The sequence below is a fragment of the Ipomoea nil genome, unplaced genomic scaffold, assembly GCF_001879475.1.
Source record: "Ipomoea nil cultivar Tokyo-kokei standard unplaced genomic scaffold, Asagao_1.1 scaffold1026, whole genome shotgun sequence".
Taxonomy (NCBI): Eukaryota; Viridiplantae; Streptophyta; class Magnoliopsida; order Solanales; family Convolvulaceae; genus Ipomoea; species Ipomoea nil.
The window spans coordinates 2,909,366-2,928,519 of record NW_017617454.1 but is presented as its reverse complement, the minus strand read 5'-3'; the positions used below and the strand labels follow the sequence as shown (position 1 = coordinate 2,928,519).

At 32.6% G+C, this 19,154-nt stretch overlaps 3 protein-coding genes across 5 annotated transcripts; all 3 read right to left on the bottom strand.

Annotated features, from left to right (window-relative positions):
• Positions 1–248: 248 nt before the first annotated feature.
• On the bottom strand, positions 249–17,047 carry LOC109180581. 3 transcript variants are annotated; one of them, XM_019330238.1, is made up of 4 exons: positions 17,037–17,047; positions 8,070–8,077; positions 1,312–1,782; positions 249–721 (listed from the first exon to the last, which is right to left on the bottom strand). In XM_019330238.1, the coding sequence occupies exons 3-4, from the start codon at positions 1,739–1,741 to the stop codon at positions 672–674; spliced, it is 480 nt and encodes a 159-aa protein (XP_019185783.1). In that variant the 5' UTR covers positions 1,742–1,782; positions 8,070–8,077; positions 17,037–17,047; the 3' UTR covers positions 249–671. The 3 variants fall into 3 exon arrangements, 2 of the variants coding, with proteins under 2 accessions (XP_019185783.1, XP_019185782.1); XR_002054089.1 differs by lacking the exons at positions 8,070–8,077; positions 17,037–17,047 and adding an exon at positions 909–1,018 and having other exon boundaries at positions 1,312–2,457; XM_019330237.1 differs by lacking the exons at positions 8,070–8,077; positions 17,037–17,047 and adding an exon at positions 8,849–8,859 and having other exon boundaries at positions 1,312–1,783.
• Positions 9,122–11,364, bottom strand: LOC109180580 (magnesium-dependent phosphatase 1-like). Its single transcript, XM_019330235.1, has 4 exons — positions 11,174–11,364; positions 10,050–10,221; positions 9,575–9,691; positions 9,122–9,470 (listed from the first exon to the last, which is right to left on the bottom strand). The coding sequence occupies exons 1-4, from the start codon at positions 11,287–11,289 to the stop codon at positions 9,369–9,371; spliced, it is 507 nt and encodes a 168-aa protein (XP_019185780.1). The 5' UTR covers positions 11,290–11,364; the 3' UTR covers positions 9,122–9,368.
• On the bottom strand, positions 14,991–18,098 carry LOC109180579 (WAT1-related protein At1g25270-like). The gene is made up of 7 exons (XM_019330234.1): positions 17,858–18,098; positions 16,716–16,778; positions 16,507–16,623; positions 16,101–16,359; positions 15,831–15,989; positions 15,524–15,675; positions 14,991–15,260 (listed from the first exon to the last, which is right to left on the bottom strand). The coding sequence occupies exons 1-7, from the start codon at positions 18,085–18,087 to the stop codon at positions 15,011–15,013; spliced, it is 1,230 nt and encodes a 409-aa protein (XP_019185779.1). The 5' UTR covers positions 18,088–18,098; the 3' UTR covers positions 14,991–15,010.
• Between the last annotated feature and the right edge of the window lie 1,056 nt (positions 18,099–19,154).

The following is a 19,154-nucleotide window of genomic DNA, read 5'->3' as shown; positions in this document are numbered from 1 at the left end:
TCTTTTCTGAAAGGTAAGGTCCCAAACAATGAACAAACAACTTTTACTGAAAATTCCAGCCTTCTTCTCAATAACTTAAAGAGTACTGAAAGTATGGTCTGAAAAGGAAGGTTGCCAAACCCCCCACCTAAAAGTCAGCTGGTGAAGAAAACAATAGGTAACCATGAACAATAAACAATTCAAAAGGGGTGGCCAATCACATGCTTTTATCTTTATGTATCCTCCAATCATCAATGAAAAGTTAGAGATTAGTAGTGACAATAGTCTATCATTTATCAATAATATAAAAGGTATTGACAATGGTGGTGGTTCACTACACTAGTCAGGGATTGGGAAAAGGAAAGCTTATATTACAACACCAGTCAAGATACTTGCCACATAGCCCACACGGGCTTAGCTCACTGGTTTAGTAGACAGTATTTAACAGAAGATACTTGCCACATATTCACAGGTGCCCATATTTACACTAAAATGTCAAAAGGATGGTCTCACTTTCTATGGCAAACCTGAAACGATGCAAGAGTACTGAATAACTTCAGCTGTAAGTTGATATTCGTGCTCTCTAAACGAAATAGAAGAAATGGTGGTTCTTCCGCTATTACTAGATGCTGATGCAGAAGAGCGTGAATGATTCTAATCAAGTACAGATCGAGGAGGATTAAGCAACGACCTCAAAAATTCTGGAGTGAGGAAAGCCACTGCTCCATGTATTTCTTACCTTCTGCAGATCGATACAATCAAATCAAAACACGAACATCAAATACACGTGGAGACATGAAAGTTGGATATTAAAACTTGTTTTTTTTCTTGAAACGGTGAGTTCACTAGTGATATATAGACGAATGAATCTACAGAATCACATGATAAAAATGACTAGTATCAATTACACCCAATGAATATCCACAAACCTTTGATCTCTTAGTCACGCGACCTCTTCCTCAACATATATACTTGGCTGAGGCCTCATCGGTTCGTTCAAATGTTCAATACAAACAATGGAAAGCTCGCAAGGATAACTCTAAAATGAATCACACAAGTCTCTACTGCATATTAAGCTTTTCAATAATGGAAGAGGCAATTCAAGAACATACCAATGCTTTAAATTCCAGATGTGTATAATATGAATATACAGTACAATCAAATCTTATCTTACACCACTCACAAATGAACAGGGAATTCAAAAGGGAAGCTTTAATTTAACTAGCAATCCTAATACCAACAAATCACTGCCAATCAAAGGAAGCTAATTTATCAACAAAAATCTTCACCATTTATAGTAAACTAACTACAAAAAAGGAAAAGAGGTCTTACCAGGAGAGTACTCATTGGAAAGGCTCTTAATGGCACTCAAAACCTGATTGCTGGGCTCTTCAACAACTAATGCCTTATAGCAAGGAACCAACACAGCAAAACTATTGTCTGCCTCATCATCACTCTGGAAATCAGGGGCGTGTGGTTCCAGCCACCCAATTGACCAGTCAGAATCATCGGATTCAGACCCTGATAAACAAACATCATCAGATGCCACCAACACCACATCGTACTCCTCCTTATCAATCATCCCCCTCCTCCTCTCTTCCCTACTATTCCATTTCCTCTTCACCTTCCTAGTTGAAGGGCTCACAGACCACAACTTCACACTCTCTGCTTGCAAAGAATTTACCGAAGACCCTTTAGCTACCGACTCTTTCTCCTTCCCACCCCACACCCACCATGAGAAACGAGACAAAGAAACAGCCATTTCTTCGGATTATCAATACATATGAATAGAATTCAACTCAAGCTCCAAAATAGGAGGAACTTAAACTGGCTTGCACGAATCAAACAAAAAAATAATTAAACAATTCATCGGTGCGCAAACAATGGGCAAAGAACTACCAACAAAAGTATCATAAAACAGAAGACTACTTCAATCATCAACCCTTCCCTTCAAAACTTTCTCATAAACTTGATTCCAGCCCCGAAAAATCTTCTTAAAAACCCAAAACTTTTTTCTTACATTTTGGGACTATTCAATCCTCCAAAAGTCCAAAAAAGCAGACAAATTGTTTCATTAAAAACAAAAAACAAAAATCTCACAAGATTAAAAATATCTTGACATTGATAAAATCAAAAGGGACTACGGATGATGCAGCAAGATTGGGACTTTTGGAACTCAAACGACCATTTTCAGTCGGGCCATCCGAAATAGTTTCGCCCCGAAACGGAAAGCTACGGGACAAAGCAGCAAACGGTGAGACCGCCGGGAAAAAACCGGAATTCTCGCCGGAAAGCTTACACCAGAAACGGAAAAAAAGAATATTTATGACGGAGTAGTAACCACTACTCAAAGGCGCTAGCTTGCTCCTCCATAACCTCCATCCTATCACTCTCTCTCTCTCTCTCTCTCTCTCTTCTTCCTCTCTCGCCTTCTCTCTCTAAACTCTGTCACGATTCCCCCACACTCCTCCTGCAGTTAGGTGATTGTTTTCTGGCGGGGCCAGTATTTATAGGCACAGCAGGCGTGTACAGTTAGTTAGCTAAATTTACATCTTTACCCCCAAAATTTGTCTTATTTTCATATCATCATTTTTTTTTCAAGACATTATTTTGTTATTGGTTCACCTCGATAGAGACATCTTCAACTTTTTTTAATTATATTTTTGTGTATAGTTTAGTAGTCTATTTAAGTATTACTCTGATTTTATAAATTTAAAATAATTAAATTTAACATATTTTTAAATTTTTTAGTAGAAAATAAAAACATATAATATTTTTAAACTAATGATTGAGTTTGAAAAATAATTTAAAAATTAGTTTATGTTTCTCTATTTTTACAAAATCTGAAAAACTTAATTTTCTTTTTATAAACAATCAAAATCAAAATCAATTACAAGTGATTGATAAAGCTATCATATTTCTAACCTGACAATAAAATGGACCTGACATATATAATGCTTGACTTTAGTGTGTATATGTTTTATTTATATCAATTTGAATAGGTAAAATTCAACGGATTAGATTTCGAGGATATATAATATCATGCTATCTTTATTTTAAATAGAAATAAAAATTAAATAATTCATCTAATTGCATGTAAATTTTTAATTGTATCATCTAATTTTAAAAAAAAAATAGAATTGCGTTTTTGAATATCTAAAATCATATAATTAAACAAAAAGTGATACGTACTCTCAATTGTAAATTGATGTAAAAATACTCTTTTTTTTTGTTGACTTCATTTTTTTAATAGCTCTAAACACACAAAAAATCATATAATAACTTTTGAATGTTATTTTTCGAGTTTCGAAACAAACTTTTTGTGACTCATTTTATAATAGTCAAATCGTTTTTGAAAGTCTAAAAAAATGTTTTTGGGAAAAATGATTTCTAGAATAATTTTATTTTTTAATGTTTGGTTGAGGGTAGAAAATTGTTTTTTTTTTTATTTGGCTCAAATTTAAGAAATTGTATTTTTTTTTTGGATAAGTTATTTTTCTAAAAATGAACATATTATTTGCTATATAATAATAATAATAATAATAATAATAATAATAATAATAATAATAATAATAATAATAATAATAATGAACATATTATTTGCATAAGTTCGTCTACATTCAATTGATCACATACTTTGGATACAAAATATACACACTATTAATGATTTTTGGACTTTGGTTACAAATGTAAAATGTTGACTCCGTCAATGGTTTGCAATTAAATCATGTTAAATAATAAATTTAAAATTATAAGGATGTGACATGACATATTAAATTTTAAATTTTATACATTGAAATTTACGGAATAAGATATTAAAAAAAATATTGTTATAATTAACACATAGTTTCTAGTAACAATGTTTGATGTATATGTTGGACAAAAAACTAAAGCAAATTCCCAATCAGTGCGTAACAACCACACACCTCCTACAATCGATCACCATCAACCTTCCACACTCTCATGCCTATAATTACTTGTTCCTCTTCCTACCAATGCCAATAAACTCCACGTGTCTTTTGATTTGAGACAATGAAATTTTAAATTTTAAAATTTATTAAACAAGGATTGACCCAATAATAACATAATTAAACAAGTCGACAATTTTTACTATTGGCACTAAAAATCTCTCAAGTTAAAAAATTTATTATAGTGATTATGAATTTTTTTCGTCCTTTATTTTGTCCATAAGTCATTGGTAAAAGTAAGTTATAATAAAATTGTAATGTGTGTGAGCTGATAAATTAAAAATTAAAGAATTCAAAATTTATTATATATTTTTTTGCATCTCGCAAGATAATAATATTAATCCGATCAAATTTTGATCGGAATCATTTATGAGGTAAATCTCCTAATAGTATTATTAGATGAGAAGATATTGTTTGCATAGGCAGCTCAACTGATTGTATAGGTGAAATTTGTCACAAGAGACCAAAGATCGAGTCTCACTAGCGGCTTCAGCTTCTGTTGATCAGTTGAGCCCCTTAATAAACTACTATCAGGTTCGGGATGAGTGATTCTATCTATTTGTCACAAGATGAGAAGATATAATTACCAAACACATTATAATTTATTAGGCTTGATTCTGTATTATTTAATGATGTCAACAGCGAAATTAGTGAGCAGTATCATAAATAAAGATAATTAGAGAGGTCGGCATGAAATTTAGGCTAATTACGTCATTCCATCCAATAAATTAAATGCGTAACGGTAATTGCTTAGTTATGAAATAGGGAAAATGGCACTTTTCCCCCTATGTTATATACTTATAGCACTTTTCCCCCCTCAATTATTTATGTAAACACATTAGTCCCCTCAATTATTTTAAAAGTGGTGGTTTCTCCCCCTAATATATTAAATTGACATTTCTACCCTTAAAGTAAACATTTTATTTATTTTACTTCTCCAACAAATTATTGCGTATATGTAGCGATTACCACGGTTCGGTTCGAACTGAACCAGACACTATAGCAATCGAATTAAAATTTTTCAGTTATGATTCAGATCTAGAACCCAATATTTGGATTTCAATTTATTAAATTTAAGAATAAAAAAAACTGGATCATGAACTGGCGGTTCCGGATCCCGTTCGCGATTTTGAACCGTCTTTATTTTAAAATAGTTTAAATTCAACAATAAATGTATTTTATTTATTCAGTTCGGAACATGAACCGGCCATTCCAGTTCGCGATTTTAATAAACTCTAAATATCGCGTTTTGATTATAAATTTTAATTGGAATATTTTAGTTTGAACCAAATTATAGTAATAATTTATTGGAGAATAAAAATAAATGAAATATTTATTTTAAGGGTAAATATGTCCATTTAACATTTCAGGGGGAAAAAGAGCCACTTAAATAATTGAGGGGGAAAAAGTGCTATAAGTATATAACATGGGGGGAAAAAGTGCCATTTTCCCTATGAAATATGAACTGGCAAGGCGGTTTTTTTTTTTTTTTTTTTTTCTGACAAGAAGGCACTTGGCCAATTTGCGTGTTACTTCAAACCAATTTTCACGTTACATTTATTATTATTAGAGTTAATACCCAAAATCGTCCTCAATTATAGTGATTTTTCTCAATTTCGTCCTAAACGACTTTGGTGACCTAATATCGTCCCAGACTTTTGTGTTTCGCTCAATTTAGTCCTAGACTTTTGTGTTTTTTCTCAATTTAGTCCCTCATTTGTTATTCTGTCCATTTGGTGTTAAATAAATAGACAATTCAGTAATTTTAATATTGGCATCTCTTTACTCATAGACATGTGAATTGCGAAATCCCTTTTTTTTTATGAATTACTCACAGAATTACTCCTAAAACTGCGAATATAAAATTTGATTTGCAGGTCCGGGAGTAATTCTGGGTGTAATTCGTACAAGAAAAAAGAATTTCGCACTTCACAAGTTGAAAGTAAAGAGAGATCAATATTGACATTACTGAATTGTCCATTTATTTAACACCAATTTGATGGAATAGCAAATGGAGGACTAAATTGAGCGAAACACAAAAATTTGGGACGATATTAGGTCACTAAAGTCGTTTAGGACGAAATTGAGAAAAACCACTATAGTCGAAGACGATTTTGGATATTAACTCATTATTATTATTATAATATTATATTATCTATATTTATTTTACTTTTAATTAATTATAATTAATATTTTAAAATTTTAATTGTAAAAATGATTAAATATACTCTCAAACTGTATACAAGAATATAACTAATTAGATTCTCAAACTTTTAAAAATTACAATTAAGCATACCAACATGTCAATTTAATGCATCAAAGTTCAAAAATCAGTTAATGATCTTTGATAGCAGGTCACTAAAGTTTCGACGATACTCCAACGATATTCCAACTACTTCCGTGAAGAAATTGGCAACCGGTTGCCTTTATTACGACCAACAGGTCACTAGAGAAGTCGATTGGAGAAGGGTGGCTAGTTGGTCGCCTTCTCCAGTGACCTGCATGTTGTGGGATTCCTTCGAGAAGTTGTCAGAATATTGTCGGAGCATTGCTGGAACCCTAGTGACTTGCTCACTAACTGAGATTTGGTTTCGATGTACTAATTAACATGTTGTTATACTTAATTGTAACTTTTAAAAGTTGAAAGACTTCATTAACTTTTTATATAAAATTCGAAATGTATTTGATCTTTTCCCCATTTTATTTTGAAATAATGGTGAAAAGGACAAGGACAAAGCATGAAGAAAAAGAAGAGAAGAAAACAAAGGAAATGAAATGATACTTCCTGGAAATTGGGCACGAGAAAATCGAACACAGATCTGTTGATAGTATGGCATTTGTCTTGCAGTGGACCTCAGCCGCATTTTAATCTGCACTACTTTTATTAATTTTATTATAAGTCCAACTTTATATTATCTCCAATTATTCCCTGCTTACATATTCCTTCCTATACGGTCCATTTCATAGACATAATAATATATATGCTCAATCGTTTATCATTCACCTACCATAGTCCCATCACCTAAATTGCTGCCCTGTAAATTGTCAGAAATATCCTTTTACTTGGTGGATGACACAATTTTTTAAAAATATTTTAAATTGTGTATAGGAACATACATCATCAATATTAAATATTAATTTAATGTGCATTCATGTTCCGAAAGTATCTTTTTGCAGACACAAGAAAGCATTCATTAATGGGATATATTGTTATGGAAACTTACAATTTTGTACTTCAATTTAATTGAATAAAAATATTTATTATAATAGGAATGTTAATTGTTAAGACAGATCATGGATTAATGATGTATTTGGGAGAAGAAGGTCATGGATTAGTGATTGTAAAATAAATATATACTAGTAGTCATAATAATGCTTGTGACAAAAAGGTGGGATCATCCACCTCAGGTGTCCCACACCTCGATCTAATAATTCAGTCGTGACGCAACTGATTGCTCGTTGCGCACAAGGAGTCCCTCATTTTAAAAGGCTGTTCTCACACTGTGGCTAGTGATGAGACTCGATCGTGAGTCTCTTATGACAAATTTTATCTATACAATAGATTGAGCTGCCCATGCGGGCTAGTCATAATATTGCTAAATAGTCACTTTGGAGCAATTACAACCAAATTGATAGAGTAATTGACTTGATAACCATAGGACTCTAAGTTAAACTCCCTTTGTGAGCTGCTTATTAACCTTCTTGATTTGAACCCGTTAGCTAGTTTGAGAGATTATAACAGTCTAATAACTCATAGCCCTGATTGAGAAAAATGAAGACGATATACTCCGATTACTCAACTACCTAAGTGCTTTAGGCGCTAAGCACCCCTAAAAGTGAAGACGATATACTCTGATTACTCAACTACCTAAGTGCTCTAGGCGCTAAACACCCCTAGACGTCTGACTAGCGCCTACCGCCTATCCCTTCTGGAACATTAATCCTAGTTGCAAACATTGATTAAACCTCTCCAATAATAAACCATCGTAAATTATAAGCATGCATGTCAACTTGCAATTTGAGTCCACCTAAGATATATTGTCTGTTGTAAGATTGTACTCATATATGTTGGTTGGGCCATTATTATTATTATTATTATTATTATTATTATTATTATATTTTATTTATTGGTTTAATCAATTTGATTAAAAAGAAATACTCCATCAATATTATATTGTTTCTAAAGTAACAAAAAATAAAAAATAAAAAAATCGAATGACCTATATAGCATATATGTATAGGCAATGAGTTTCAAAGTAAGAAAGGCCAATAGATATTAGACAATAGTTGCTTTGACAAGAGCACTTGCACTTTTCTGGCTTTATTCCTCCACTTTGGAGCAATCCCATCTTAGCTGCTCTATCGGTCTATTACTCTATCCCCACTATGTGAATAATTGATATTTTTACATTCATAATTTTGACATTTTTATAATTTTCACCATGTATTAAAATATCATGAATAAAATTTAAGTTAAATAGTGTTAATTCATTTTTATAACTTCGTATTGCCATCCAATTAGCAATAAAGTTAGCCTCTTTATACATATGATGGATATAGCACAAAAAGCTTAGTACCACCAACTCTCGAATAGCTCTAAAAATGTATTTTATTCTCAAATGACAATAATGAAGAAAAATGTAAAATATGTTATAAATAATTATAACATATTTTACATAGTTTTTAAGATCCTTCAGGTTGTATGATGAAGTGTACTGTTATAAGATGAAAGTGAATGCCTGCATGTCTTTCTGCTCAATTTTACATTCTAATTTCTCTCTCTGAGTAACAAGACTTCCACTGAAGATCCATCACACAAAGAAACATCATAATTCATAACAAAATATCTCACTTTATACTCTCAACTTTTACTCCCACACACACAATTTTGATGTAGACACTTGTATTGAAACCCAAATGAAAAAAATAATAATTTATCAGAGCCCGCCACATTAAGGAGTAAAATTGAGGGAGTCAAATTTAAGAGTACATGTAGTACAACTCTTAAATAGATGATGGGGCAGTTTTATGATTGAAAATTTGGCTTTAGATTCGAAGAGATAATGTTACAACTTTTCTTTTTCTATCTTTTGCATTTCTCCTCTTCTTCAAAAAATCAAAAGGAAGGAATCAAATTCCTTGCTAAAGTCAATTTTATCTTTCCGGGCAAGATAAACTCCATACTGCAGAAAAGTCTAATAAATAAGATGGTCCATCATTCTATCAGAACCCATAAGGTCTATTGGGCTTGAAAATAACAAACATCGCAAAGTGGTCTTGAAACCACAACTTTCAATTTTCATATTACAGACTGCATTTTGTGTTTTTATTCATCACTAAACTATCATTAATCCAATAATAATGATACAATGATTATGTATCGGCTTGCAATTCTCAGTTCTACTTGCTGTAGATCCTTGCTTAAGAACTCGACTTTTGTGAGAAGTCAGAAAGCCCACGCCTCAAAGCTTCGAGGGTAACCCCATTATGTACTAAGATGCTTGTTGCACCCATTTTTGAGACCTGTAAATTTACCATTTGCGGGGTTCAGGATTGAAGGCAATACATGTATATTCCACTAATGGGGGGAAGAGCAAAGCTAAAGGCATAGGGTGCAGTAGCTGTACCGCTTGAATGTTCCTGTCTTCATCATCGAAGAAGAGCATCGAGTCAAATGGTATCCCGGTTTTCCTGTGAATTTTCTGAAAGTGCTCCGTTTTGTGAGACCAGCTAGAATAAATTTCCTACGTTACAACAATTGGAAGCATTAGTTTTCATTCTTGCAATCGCAAACAGACATGTTGTTCTACATTACAAATTTCAACAAATTTTCTTGGGCTGCTTTATTTTGGTTTCTATGCCTCATTTTTATGCTATGTAACGGGCAGATAGGAAACAATTCCCCTCATATTCTATCTTTTCTACAGACTACAAGGCCTAAAATAAGTGCTTTTGTTAAGAAGGTTAGACTCTACGAAAGTGGCAAGAATATATAAGCCTGTGTTCCTGAATTATAAAAGCATATGAAGTAAATTAAAAGGCCGCAAACAAAAAAAGACAATGAAAAAAAAAAAAAAAAAAACCTTCTGAAAAATTGCTTACCTCAGCCACAAACATTGATCTTATTTTCAGTTTATCAAGAAAGGCTTTAGCAACATTAGCAGTTGGGGATCTAGAAGCAATGGCTATATCAATTCCCCGGTCCTTGAGAGCATACAGTATTCCTTTAGAATGTGGGTATAAATGTGGCTCATCATCCTCTTCGTAGAACTCACTGACAATATATTTGGCACATAATTAGTAAAAGGACTAAGCTCTTACAGAGTCATACACATAAAACTTCTTCTAAAACACATTCTACTCATGTGCACTACATGGGTGGTGAAATATCTGCAGTGAATTCCAAAATAGAACGTACTCCATATATTGGTACCCTAAGCACTTTTTCAAAAGATTAAAAACAATGGAAGCAAAAATGTCCAATCAAGCAATGCAGCATCTAAAGGTTAGCTACGTAACTACGTAAGTAGCTTTCTTGATTGATTGGAAGTTAAAACAAAGTAAACATCCTAATCCATGTTTGATCACTCACTGCAGATCGTCAACTATTGCTCAAGTCAAATCAGGACTGAACAACCAGGACTCCTTGTTCACAAATTTCTTTAATATTCAAAAGCTGTGCTAAATCCATGGCACTCGCTCAAATAATCATATGTATAATCACCATTTAATCAATTCGCCAACATAGCTAAAAGTATCACTATGCGCTTCTATTAGACCCATCCATTAGAACAACCAAGATGAACTGGGAGATTAAAGCAAGTAATTAGCTATCAGATGGTATTTTATTTCAAAGAATTTCCTAACAATGCAACAGATAGGTAACCCCACCCAACACATTGAAACACTTTGCACACGATCTTGCAAGTCATTAGTTAGGAACCCCTTAATCATACTAACTACGTATTCACAATAAGTTCAGCATCAATCAAGTTTCAAGGTTTAAAATTCAACTAAGAATTAAGAAATCGGAATGCAGAACCAAATAACTAATCCTAAAACAAAATTTCTTTAAGCATTCAAGTATATTACAGATACCGCTGAAAGCATAATCAGACACTACCAAGTAAGAAAAGTTAAGAATAACAGTATAACAGACTGTTAGGCCATTCAAATGTCTTAGAAAGAGCAAGGAATTATTTCTTTAAGCAAGGAATAATACGAACCAGTAAAAAGGCCAGAGTGTGTAATCGAGATCGAAGACAACGAGACGAGGAAGGCAGTGGTTGTACTGTTCGATGATACGATCGGCTTCCTCCTTCACCTTCTTCTCGTCCGCCATCGCTCCCCTTCGATGGTCCAGTCCAATTATCAAAGCCGCGTATACTTTTCACTAATTTCAGATTTTTAGACATGTACTTGTAAAATGATTTTAAAAATTATAAATATATTATTTTAAGATTATTTCTAATTTAAAGTATAAATGTTAAATAAGTTTGAATAATAAAAATTAAATAAATGCAAACATCATAATACCTACAACTACTAAAGATATATTATTTTTGATGTAATAAATTGATACTAAAGAACTATTATAAATTTTTTATGTAATAAATTGATACTAAAAAACTATTATAAATAACTCTTTCACTTTAAGTTTATTTACATTAGTAAGTTAAACTAAATTACTAAACACTTAGGGGTCGTTTGGTTCACGGAATGTCAGATTACCTAGGGAATGTTAGATTGCTGGGAATGTTAGATTACTGGGAATGTTAGATTCCTGTGTTTGGTTAAAATTGGGGTATGTAATATAATCATGTTTGGTTTAGGGTTATCTTTATTCACACACTATAATATTCTTAACATATTTTCATATATTTTAATAAATTTAAAAATTAAAATAAATAAATAAGATAACGGTATCATATATAATTACATGATTTTAAAATATTAACTAAAATATTGAACTTGAGAAACAAAATTATTTTATATGCTAACCTAACATAATAAAAATAAAAAATATATAATTACAAAAATAATTATGTGTGTGTGTGTGTGAGAGAGAGAGAGAGATAAACTAACATAACCAAGGTTATCTTACATAACCTTAGAAATTGAAGGGAATCACATTCCCTTCAAAATCCTATGTGGAGGGAATGTGACATTCCTGGGGAATGTTAGATTCCCTGAGATAATGTGAACCAAACATAGGAATGTGAGTTTTGGAATGTCACATTCCCTTGGTTATGTTATATAACCTGAACCAAACGCCCCCTTATTTTAACCATGGATCTTCTAGGTTAGTAGCTTTTCAAGAACACAGAGAAAACAAAGACCCAATTATCAACATTGTTGCTGGTTAATCCATTTGTTTATACGTCGCAACAATTTGGTTGAAACGAAGGTGGATGATACGTATGTGGTACTTATTCGCATGCTAGGGTTTTCTGTCTTGTTGAGGATGATTTATTCGAAAAATATGATTTATGGGGAGGAGATTAGTTATAATTCGTTATCTAGTTTCACTTTGTTGATAGAGGTCAATAGAATTCGATCGGAGATGGTAGATTTAAAGAGATGAGAGATTGTTGTTCATGTTATGGACGGTGTGCTAATGGATGCCGAGTTTGAGCATTCTGTTCGTCCAAATTTGAGTGAATGAGATTGATTTTTTGTGTGTATATTTTATGACATATCTTAAACTTTTCATCAAATTAGTTGTTTATATAATCTACTGATACACATCAATATATTAATCTAAACTTCAACTACCTAATTTCAAACTTCAAAAGTGATTATGTTGATAATTCCCCATTGAAGTGGTATAATCCCTACATCTCAAGCTTGAGCTTGTTCAAATCAAATTAAAAAAAAATAATAATAATAATAAAAAAAAAAAACAAACAAACAAACAAACAAAAAACAACGAGGGCGAAAGCTGCAATGATGGATATACGGTAGTGAGATTCATACTTGACGGTGATAGAGTAGTGCAGTGGCTCACTTTTCTCATTTTAGTTCGTTGAAACATTATAGTTGCAAGTGTCAATAAGAAAGAGCGAGTATTGTGTGGAGGTTGAAGATGAATATTTAGTTTGAAGATAAATAATTGGTTGTAAAGTATTTTACATTTAAAATAAATAAATATTACTTGCCATGTCATCTTAACTCGAAACCAAATCATCAAAACCGGTGAGAAACTTGGAGAAAATGTTAAATGAAAGAAATTTTGGGAGTTAATGTGTCAGATTAAACCTTATATTTTAGCCCAAGGTATGAAGTGAACAATTGACGGCAAATTATTTTGTGGACTCGAGTCCAAAGATACGCAATTTACATACTAAACAATCGCAATTTATCTTTTAAATATTTATAATTTGCGATGACCCTGTATTGTATTCATAAATTTTTAAAACTTAGAAACACAATTTATATTCTAGAAGTTCATAATTTTAATACTAAAAATACACAATTTAGGACTAGGGCTCACCTTGCAATGTGTTTTTGAAAGACAAATAGAAAAAAGAATTAGTCAAATACATTTCCTACTGGCATGCATTATATTCCATTGACAAAGTCTCTGTTTGGCAAACCTAGCTGAAAAGCTATAAGCTAGGAGCTGAAAGCTGAAAAGCTATAAGCTCGTAGCTGAAAACTGAAAGACGGTTAAGCTAGCTGTTATGATTGAAAGTGTTTGGTAAAATTAGCTTTTTAATAAACTGATAAATGTAAAAAGGCTAAAAAGGACATCTTCATAAAATTTAAATTAGCTTGTTTACATATTAAAATTTAACATTTTGTCTTTAAAAAAAGTTAACATTTTGAAATAAAACTATTAGCATAATCCTAGTCTAGCATCACATAATGAAGTAGCAATATTATTGTAAATCTCATAATAATAATAATAATAATAATAATAATAATAATAATAATAATAATAATAATAATAATAATAATATTTGCGGTGAAATTTGCGAATAAAAGATAAGATAAAAGGGTTTTAATTGGGAAGGGTAAATTATGTCATTTCTTTAAAATAATAAAGATAAAGATAAAAAAAAAAGTTAGGAAACTAGGAGCTTATTTTGAAACGCTACCTTAGGTAGCGTTCCAAAATAAGCTCTTATTTTAAGCTATGAGTTTATTTTGAGAATATTACCAAACAGAGCTTATAGCTTATTAGTAGCTTAAATTAAGCTATAAACTTCTAAATAAGCTCTGCCAAACAGAGCCAAAATGATCTTTATTGCGTAGCTGAGTAAATAAATGAGTTTGCAAATGTGAACACCCAAGTTATCTGCTTTTGGTTATGGGTGACCCCAATTGTAACATGTTCCTTAAAACATTAATCGATCTAAACTAATCAAACATGTCCTCATGACGTAATTTTATCATGAGTTAATGATTAAAAATATTCCATGTAATAATTAAGTATAAAAAAGTATCTAATAAAATGGTGCCATAATTATATAGTGATTTTTGTAATTGCATGTAGCATTATTCATATCATATATTTATCAAAATTATTCAAGCGAGAGTAATCACAATTAAGTTGATCCGATTTTTGACTTAAGTAGTCACATTTCAAGTTCCAGACTCCTAGTGGGAGCCGTTGGAACACCCTATTATATTGGTCACCTCTAATGGGCTGCATGCATGGGGCTTTACCTCTTCACAAAAAAAATGTCTATATATAGGAATGAAAATACTATACATGCAATCTTATAGCTAGGGTCCTTAAAAATTGTAGACAACATGCATTTTGATTTGATAAGATCTTAGCTTATTATACAATTGTATACAGTATTATATATATATATATATATATATATATATATATATATATATATATATTACATGAAAATTCACATCAATAAAAACTAATTAATCATCATAATTAAAATCATAATATTATATATGTGTACTGGTATTAACGTCGATCACAAAATTTGTAGTCTTAATATAATTATTATTACAAGCATTATATTATATTATTACCAGATCGAAGGCCGGAGTTTTCATGGAGTACTTACTGACTTAATACCCAAAAAGCCCGCAGTTTAAACATTGAAATCTCCTTTACCCACTCCCTGCAATTCCACCTCTTTTTCTCCGTCGGCTACTCTTCCCGGCACCGATATAAAATTGGGAGCAACGGCAACAAGGTTAACGTCTTTCTTGTTGGAGTGTGGAACTTCTTCGTCGCCGTCACTTTCTGCCGGTGCCAACTTGGATGCTTCTTTCATTTCCTTATGTTTCCCCCATATCACCATGTATAACCCCACGATTATTGCCACCGCCCCTATCACGCTGTTGCAATAAATAATGTATGCATCATTCACAATGTGATCGATCAAATGAACTCTCCATTTTCTGCTCCATGCAGTCGTTGCGGTTAGGTATGCATAAATGCACCACAAAAATGTACCATACATCAAATTTTTGAACATTTTGTGATATATTTATGCATACCTACCCGTATGTGACCACTCAGGAAGCCCTGTCCACATAGGAACCTGACTATACATACATATATATAATAGGGTTAGTTGGATTTAAGGTAAGTGTAATACCTGCCCAAGTATAGGTTCTCCTTGAGGAATATTGTGCTGGCAATGGCGACACATATGAGCATGAAGGGGTTGAAAGCAGACACGAATACTGGGCCTCTCATGCTTATGCTGCACATCATAAAACACGTTGCCAAGGTAGAGGCCACTACTCCCTACAAACACACGTACGTACAATTCAATACCATGCATGCATGCATGCGATCTAAAACGTACTGAAAGACAACAATTAACCCTAGGAGAAGTGGACTCTTATTAAAAATTATACTACAAAATAACTACTTTAAATTAAATGTCAACTTTAACTTACCGCATAAACAACTATGAGGAGTTTGAGGTTCCATCCTAGTTTCCATTGCCCCCAATCCCTTTCTGTACACAGTGCAAACCCGGTAGATTGGAGTGAGGCCATGACGTTGATCAAGGCCGTGCTAGAAAAGTTGCAAGAGTACAACTTGATCATCTTAGCCTAAACGTGATTGACATCGAAACCAAAGTTAGATAAATTAATTAAGTTGACTATAATATATATATATATCTAGATCCATAAACAAAAAAAAAAATATTAATTAAGATATACCTGAATGGTTAAGGAAATGGCATGAGAGAGAACGCAAGCAAATGCCAATAACACACCCAAAATGTGAGAATGTGGGTTTTTTGTAGTAGGTATAGCTGCTATATGTCCACTACTATGGTCTAACAAGTTAGATTGAGTTGACCAGATATAAAATTCTCTCCCTTTGTAGAATGTTAGAAGCATTGCACCACCTATCCCTATCAACAGTCCAATCACCTTTGCTTGGCCCGCTTTTGTTTTAAGGCTTAACTTCTCCAATCTAATTTAAAATATTAATGTATAGTAACACAACTAGTTGTGAACACATGTTTGCATGTATAATTTTATACATAAATATATTTAACATCTTATGAATTTTCAAAATCGTACAATCTCATTATATATTCGCAGTGATTAATATATATACCCGAAAATAATTGCTAAGATGAAGATAGCAGCAGGAATGAGGTTACTGATGGCAGTGGCTAACGTAGCTGAGGTTAAGACTAAGCTCTCTGCAATCAAATTTTGAGCCATTGAATTCCTGCATGTTTATAAATTCGAATAAAATTTAGGCATTAATATTATACGCTTTAATATTATTGACAATAAAACATGGAAAAGGAGGGTTTTTACCCAAATAATGCACAAGAAAAGGCCTGTAAGAGAATCATCAACGTTAGCTTAGGCCTGGTCTTTCTGTAAAATGGTGCGAATTAATATATTAGTTTTCTTTTGACTTTTTAAAAATAAATAAGTAAATTGGTATCTAAATCTCTCCAATAAATTAAAGTATTATGATGCCGTGGCCCGTGGACTACAAAGTGTTTGGAGAGTTCTTCCAATTATACATTTGATTGAAATTAAAGGTTGGGATGAAAGAAAACTCAGTGACACTTTTCCGTAGAGCACCTATCATGCCTCCCGGAACAAACATGAATTAGTTGGGTAACACAGAAATTAAAGCTTGGGAAGAAGAAAACCTAGAGATTGAAGGTTGGGAAGAAGAAGACTTATAAATTAAAGATTGGGAAGGAGAAAACCCAGAAATTAAAGATTGGGAAGAAGAAAACTCAGAAAGTTTAGGAAGAAAGAAAACCCAGAAATTAAAGCTTGGGAAGAAGAAAACCTAGAAACTGAAGATTGGGAAGGAGAAAACCCAGAAATTAAAGCTTGGGAAGAAGAAAACTTAGAAATTAAAGATTGGGAAGGAGAAAACCCAGAAATTAAAGCTTGGGAAGAAGAAAACTTAGAAATTAAAGATTGGGAAGGAGAAAATCCAGAAATTAAAGATTGGGAAGAAGAAAACTTAGAAATTAAAGATTGGGAAGGAGAAAATCCAGAAATTAAAGATTGGGAAGAAGAAAACCCAGAAATTAAAGATAGGGAAGAAGAAAACCCAGAAATTAAAGATAGGGAAGAAGAAAACCCAGAAAATTTAGGAAGAAAGAAAACCCAAAAATTAAAGCTTGGGAAGAAGAAAACCCAGAAAATTTAGGAAGAAAGAAAACCCAAAAATTAAAGCTTGGGAAGAAGAAAACCCAGAAATTAAAGCTTGGGAAGAAGAAAACCCAGAAAGTTTAGGAAGAAAGAGGTCAGAAAACCCAGAAAGTTTAGGAAGAAAGAGGTCAGAAAACCCAGAAATTAAAGCTAGGGAAGAAGAAAACCCATAAAGTTTGGGAAGAAGAAAGGAGAACACTTTTTACTCTATATTAAAAAAGATGAGTCTTGCAGCAGTGAAGAAAGGGGTTAGCATATATGTATGTATATGCATATACCTTTCAGTGTAGAAAGCAATAGGAAGACTAAGAATAGCAGCAATGATGTAGCGATAAGCAATAAGAATCCTCAAGCTCATGCCTTTCGCCGAAGCAATTTTGTATAGAATACTCATTCCACCGAAGAATACATTAGCTGCTATCATCATCAGTACAGGTTTCAACCTATGAACAAAATTCCAGAATTTTTTCATGTCTCCATTCCTCTCCATCTTCTCAACTCGATCCATCTCTGTAAAATCTTGTTCAAAAATACATAATAATAACAAATGATCAAGAATTAGTACTACAAAAAATGAAGATCAAGAACTACTACTACCACAACAAATGAAGATCAAGAACTACTACTGCAAAAAATGAAGATCGATCAAGAACTACTACTACCACAACAAATGAAGATCAAGAACTCCTACTACCACAAAAAAATGAAGATCAAGAACTACTACTACTGAAAAAAATGAAGATCAAGAACTACTACTACCACAAAAAAATGAAGATCAAGAACTACTACTACTGCAAAAACTAAAGATCAAGAACTACTACTACCACAAAAAATGAAGATCAAGAACTGCTACTACTGCTACTAGATGATCAAGAACTACCATGCACTGCAAAAAATGAAGATAAAAAACTACTACTAGTAGATGATAATGAAGAACACTAATACTTACTACCAAAAATGAAGATCAAGAAGTACTACTATTACACTTGTCGATGGGAAAGGCTGCGCTGGACAGGAAGAAGTGATGTATATATAAATAAACACTCAAAGGAATCTGGTAGAGGAAGCTAAGGGAGATGAAAGTTTAGACTCTTTATGGTATCTGGGAGAGGGAGAGGGAGAGAGAGAGAGAGAGAGTGAGTCAAGAACTATACCTATTACACTTACTGATGGCCTGGGGGTGTCTGGAGAGGAAGGAATCTGGTATAGTAGAGGGTTCCATTCTCACCATATGATATCGGGTAAAGAAAAATACAGGTAAAGTTGGTGGGGGAGTATTTGTTGAGATGGGGAAGATTGAGTTTTTCCTCTTTAATTATTATTTATTTGACAAAAAGGGGAGGATTATGGGAGGAGAAGCAAAACACACAAGACAAATTAAATTAATGATGTTGGTGGTTTATTAGTTTATGTTGGCTTGATGAAATATAGATAGGGTACCCTTGATGTGGATGTTTTTTATGACTTGATTATTTTGAGACCCAAATATCTCTCTTTTTGCTCCATATATTAGGTAATCACATTACTACCCGAGTACCTGGCCCTTTGACAATTCATGTCAAAAAAAAGGGAGTA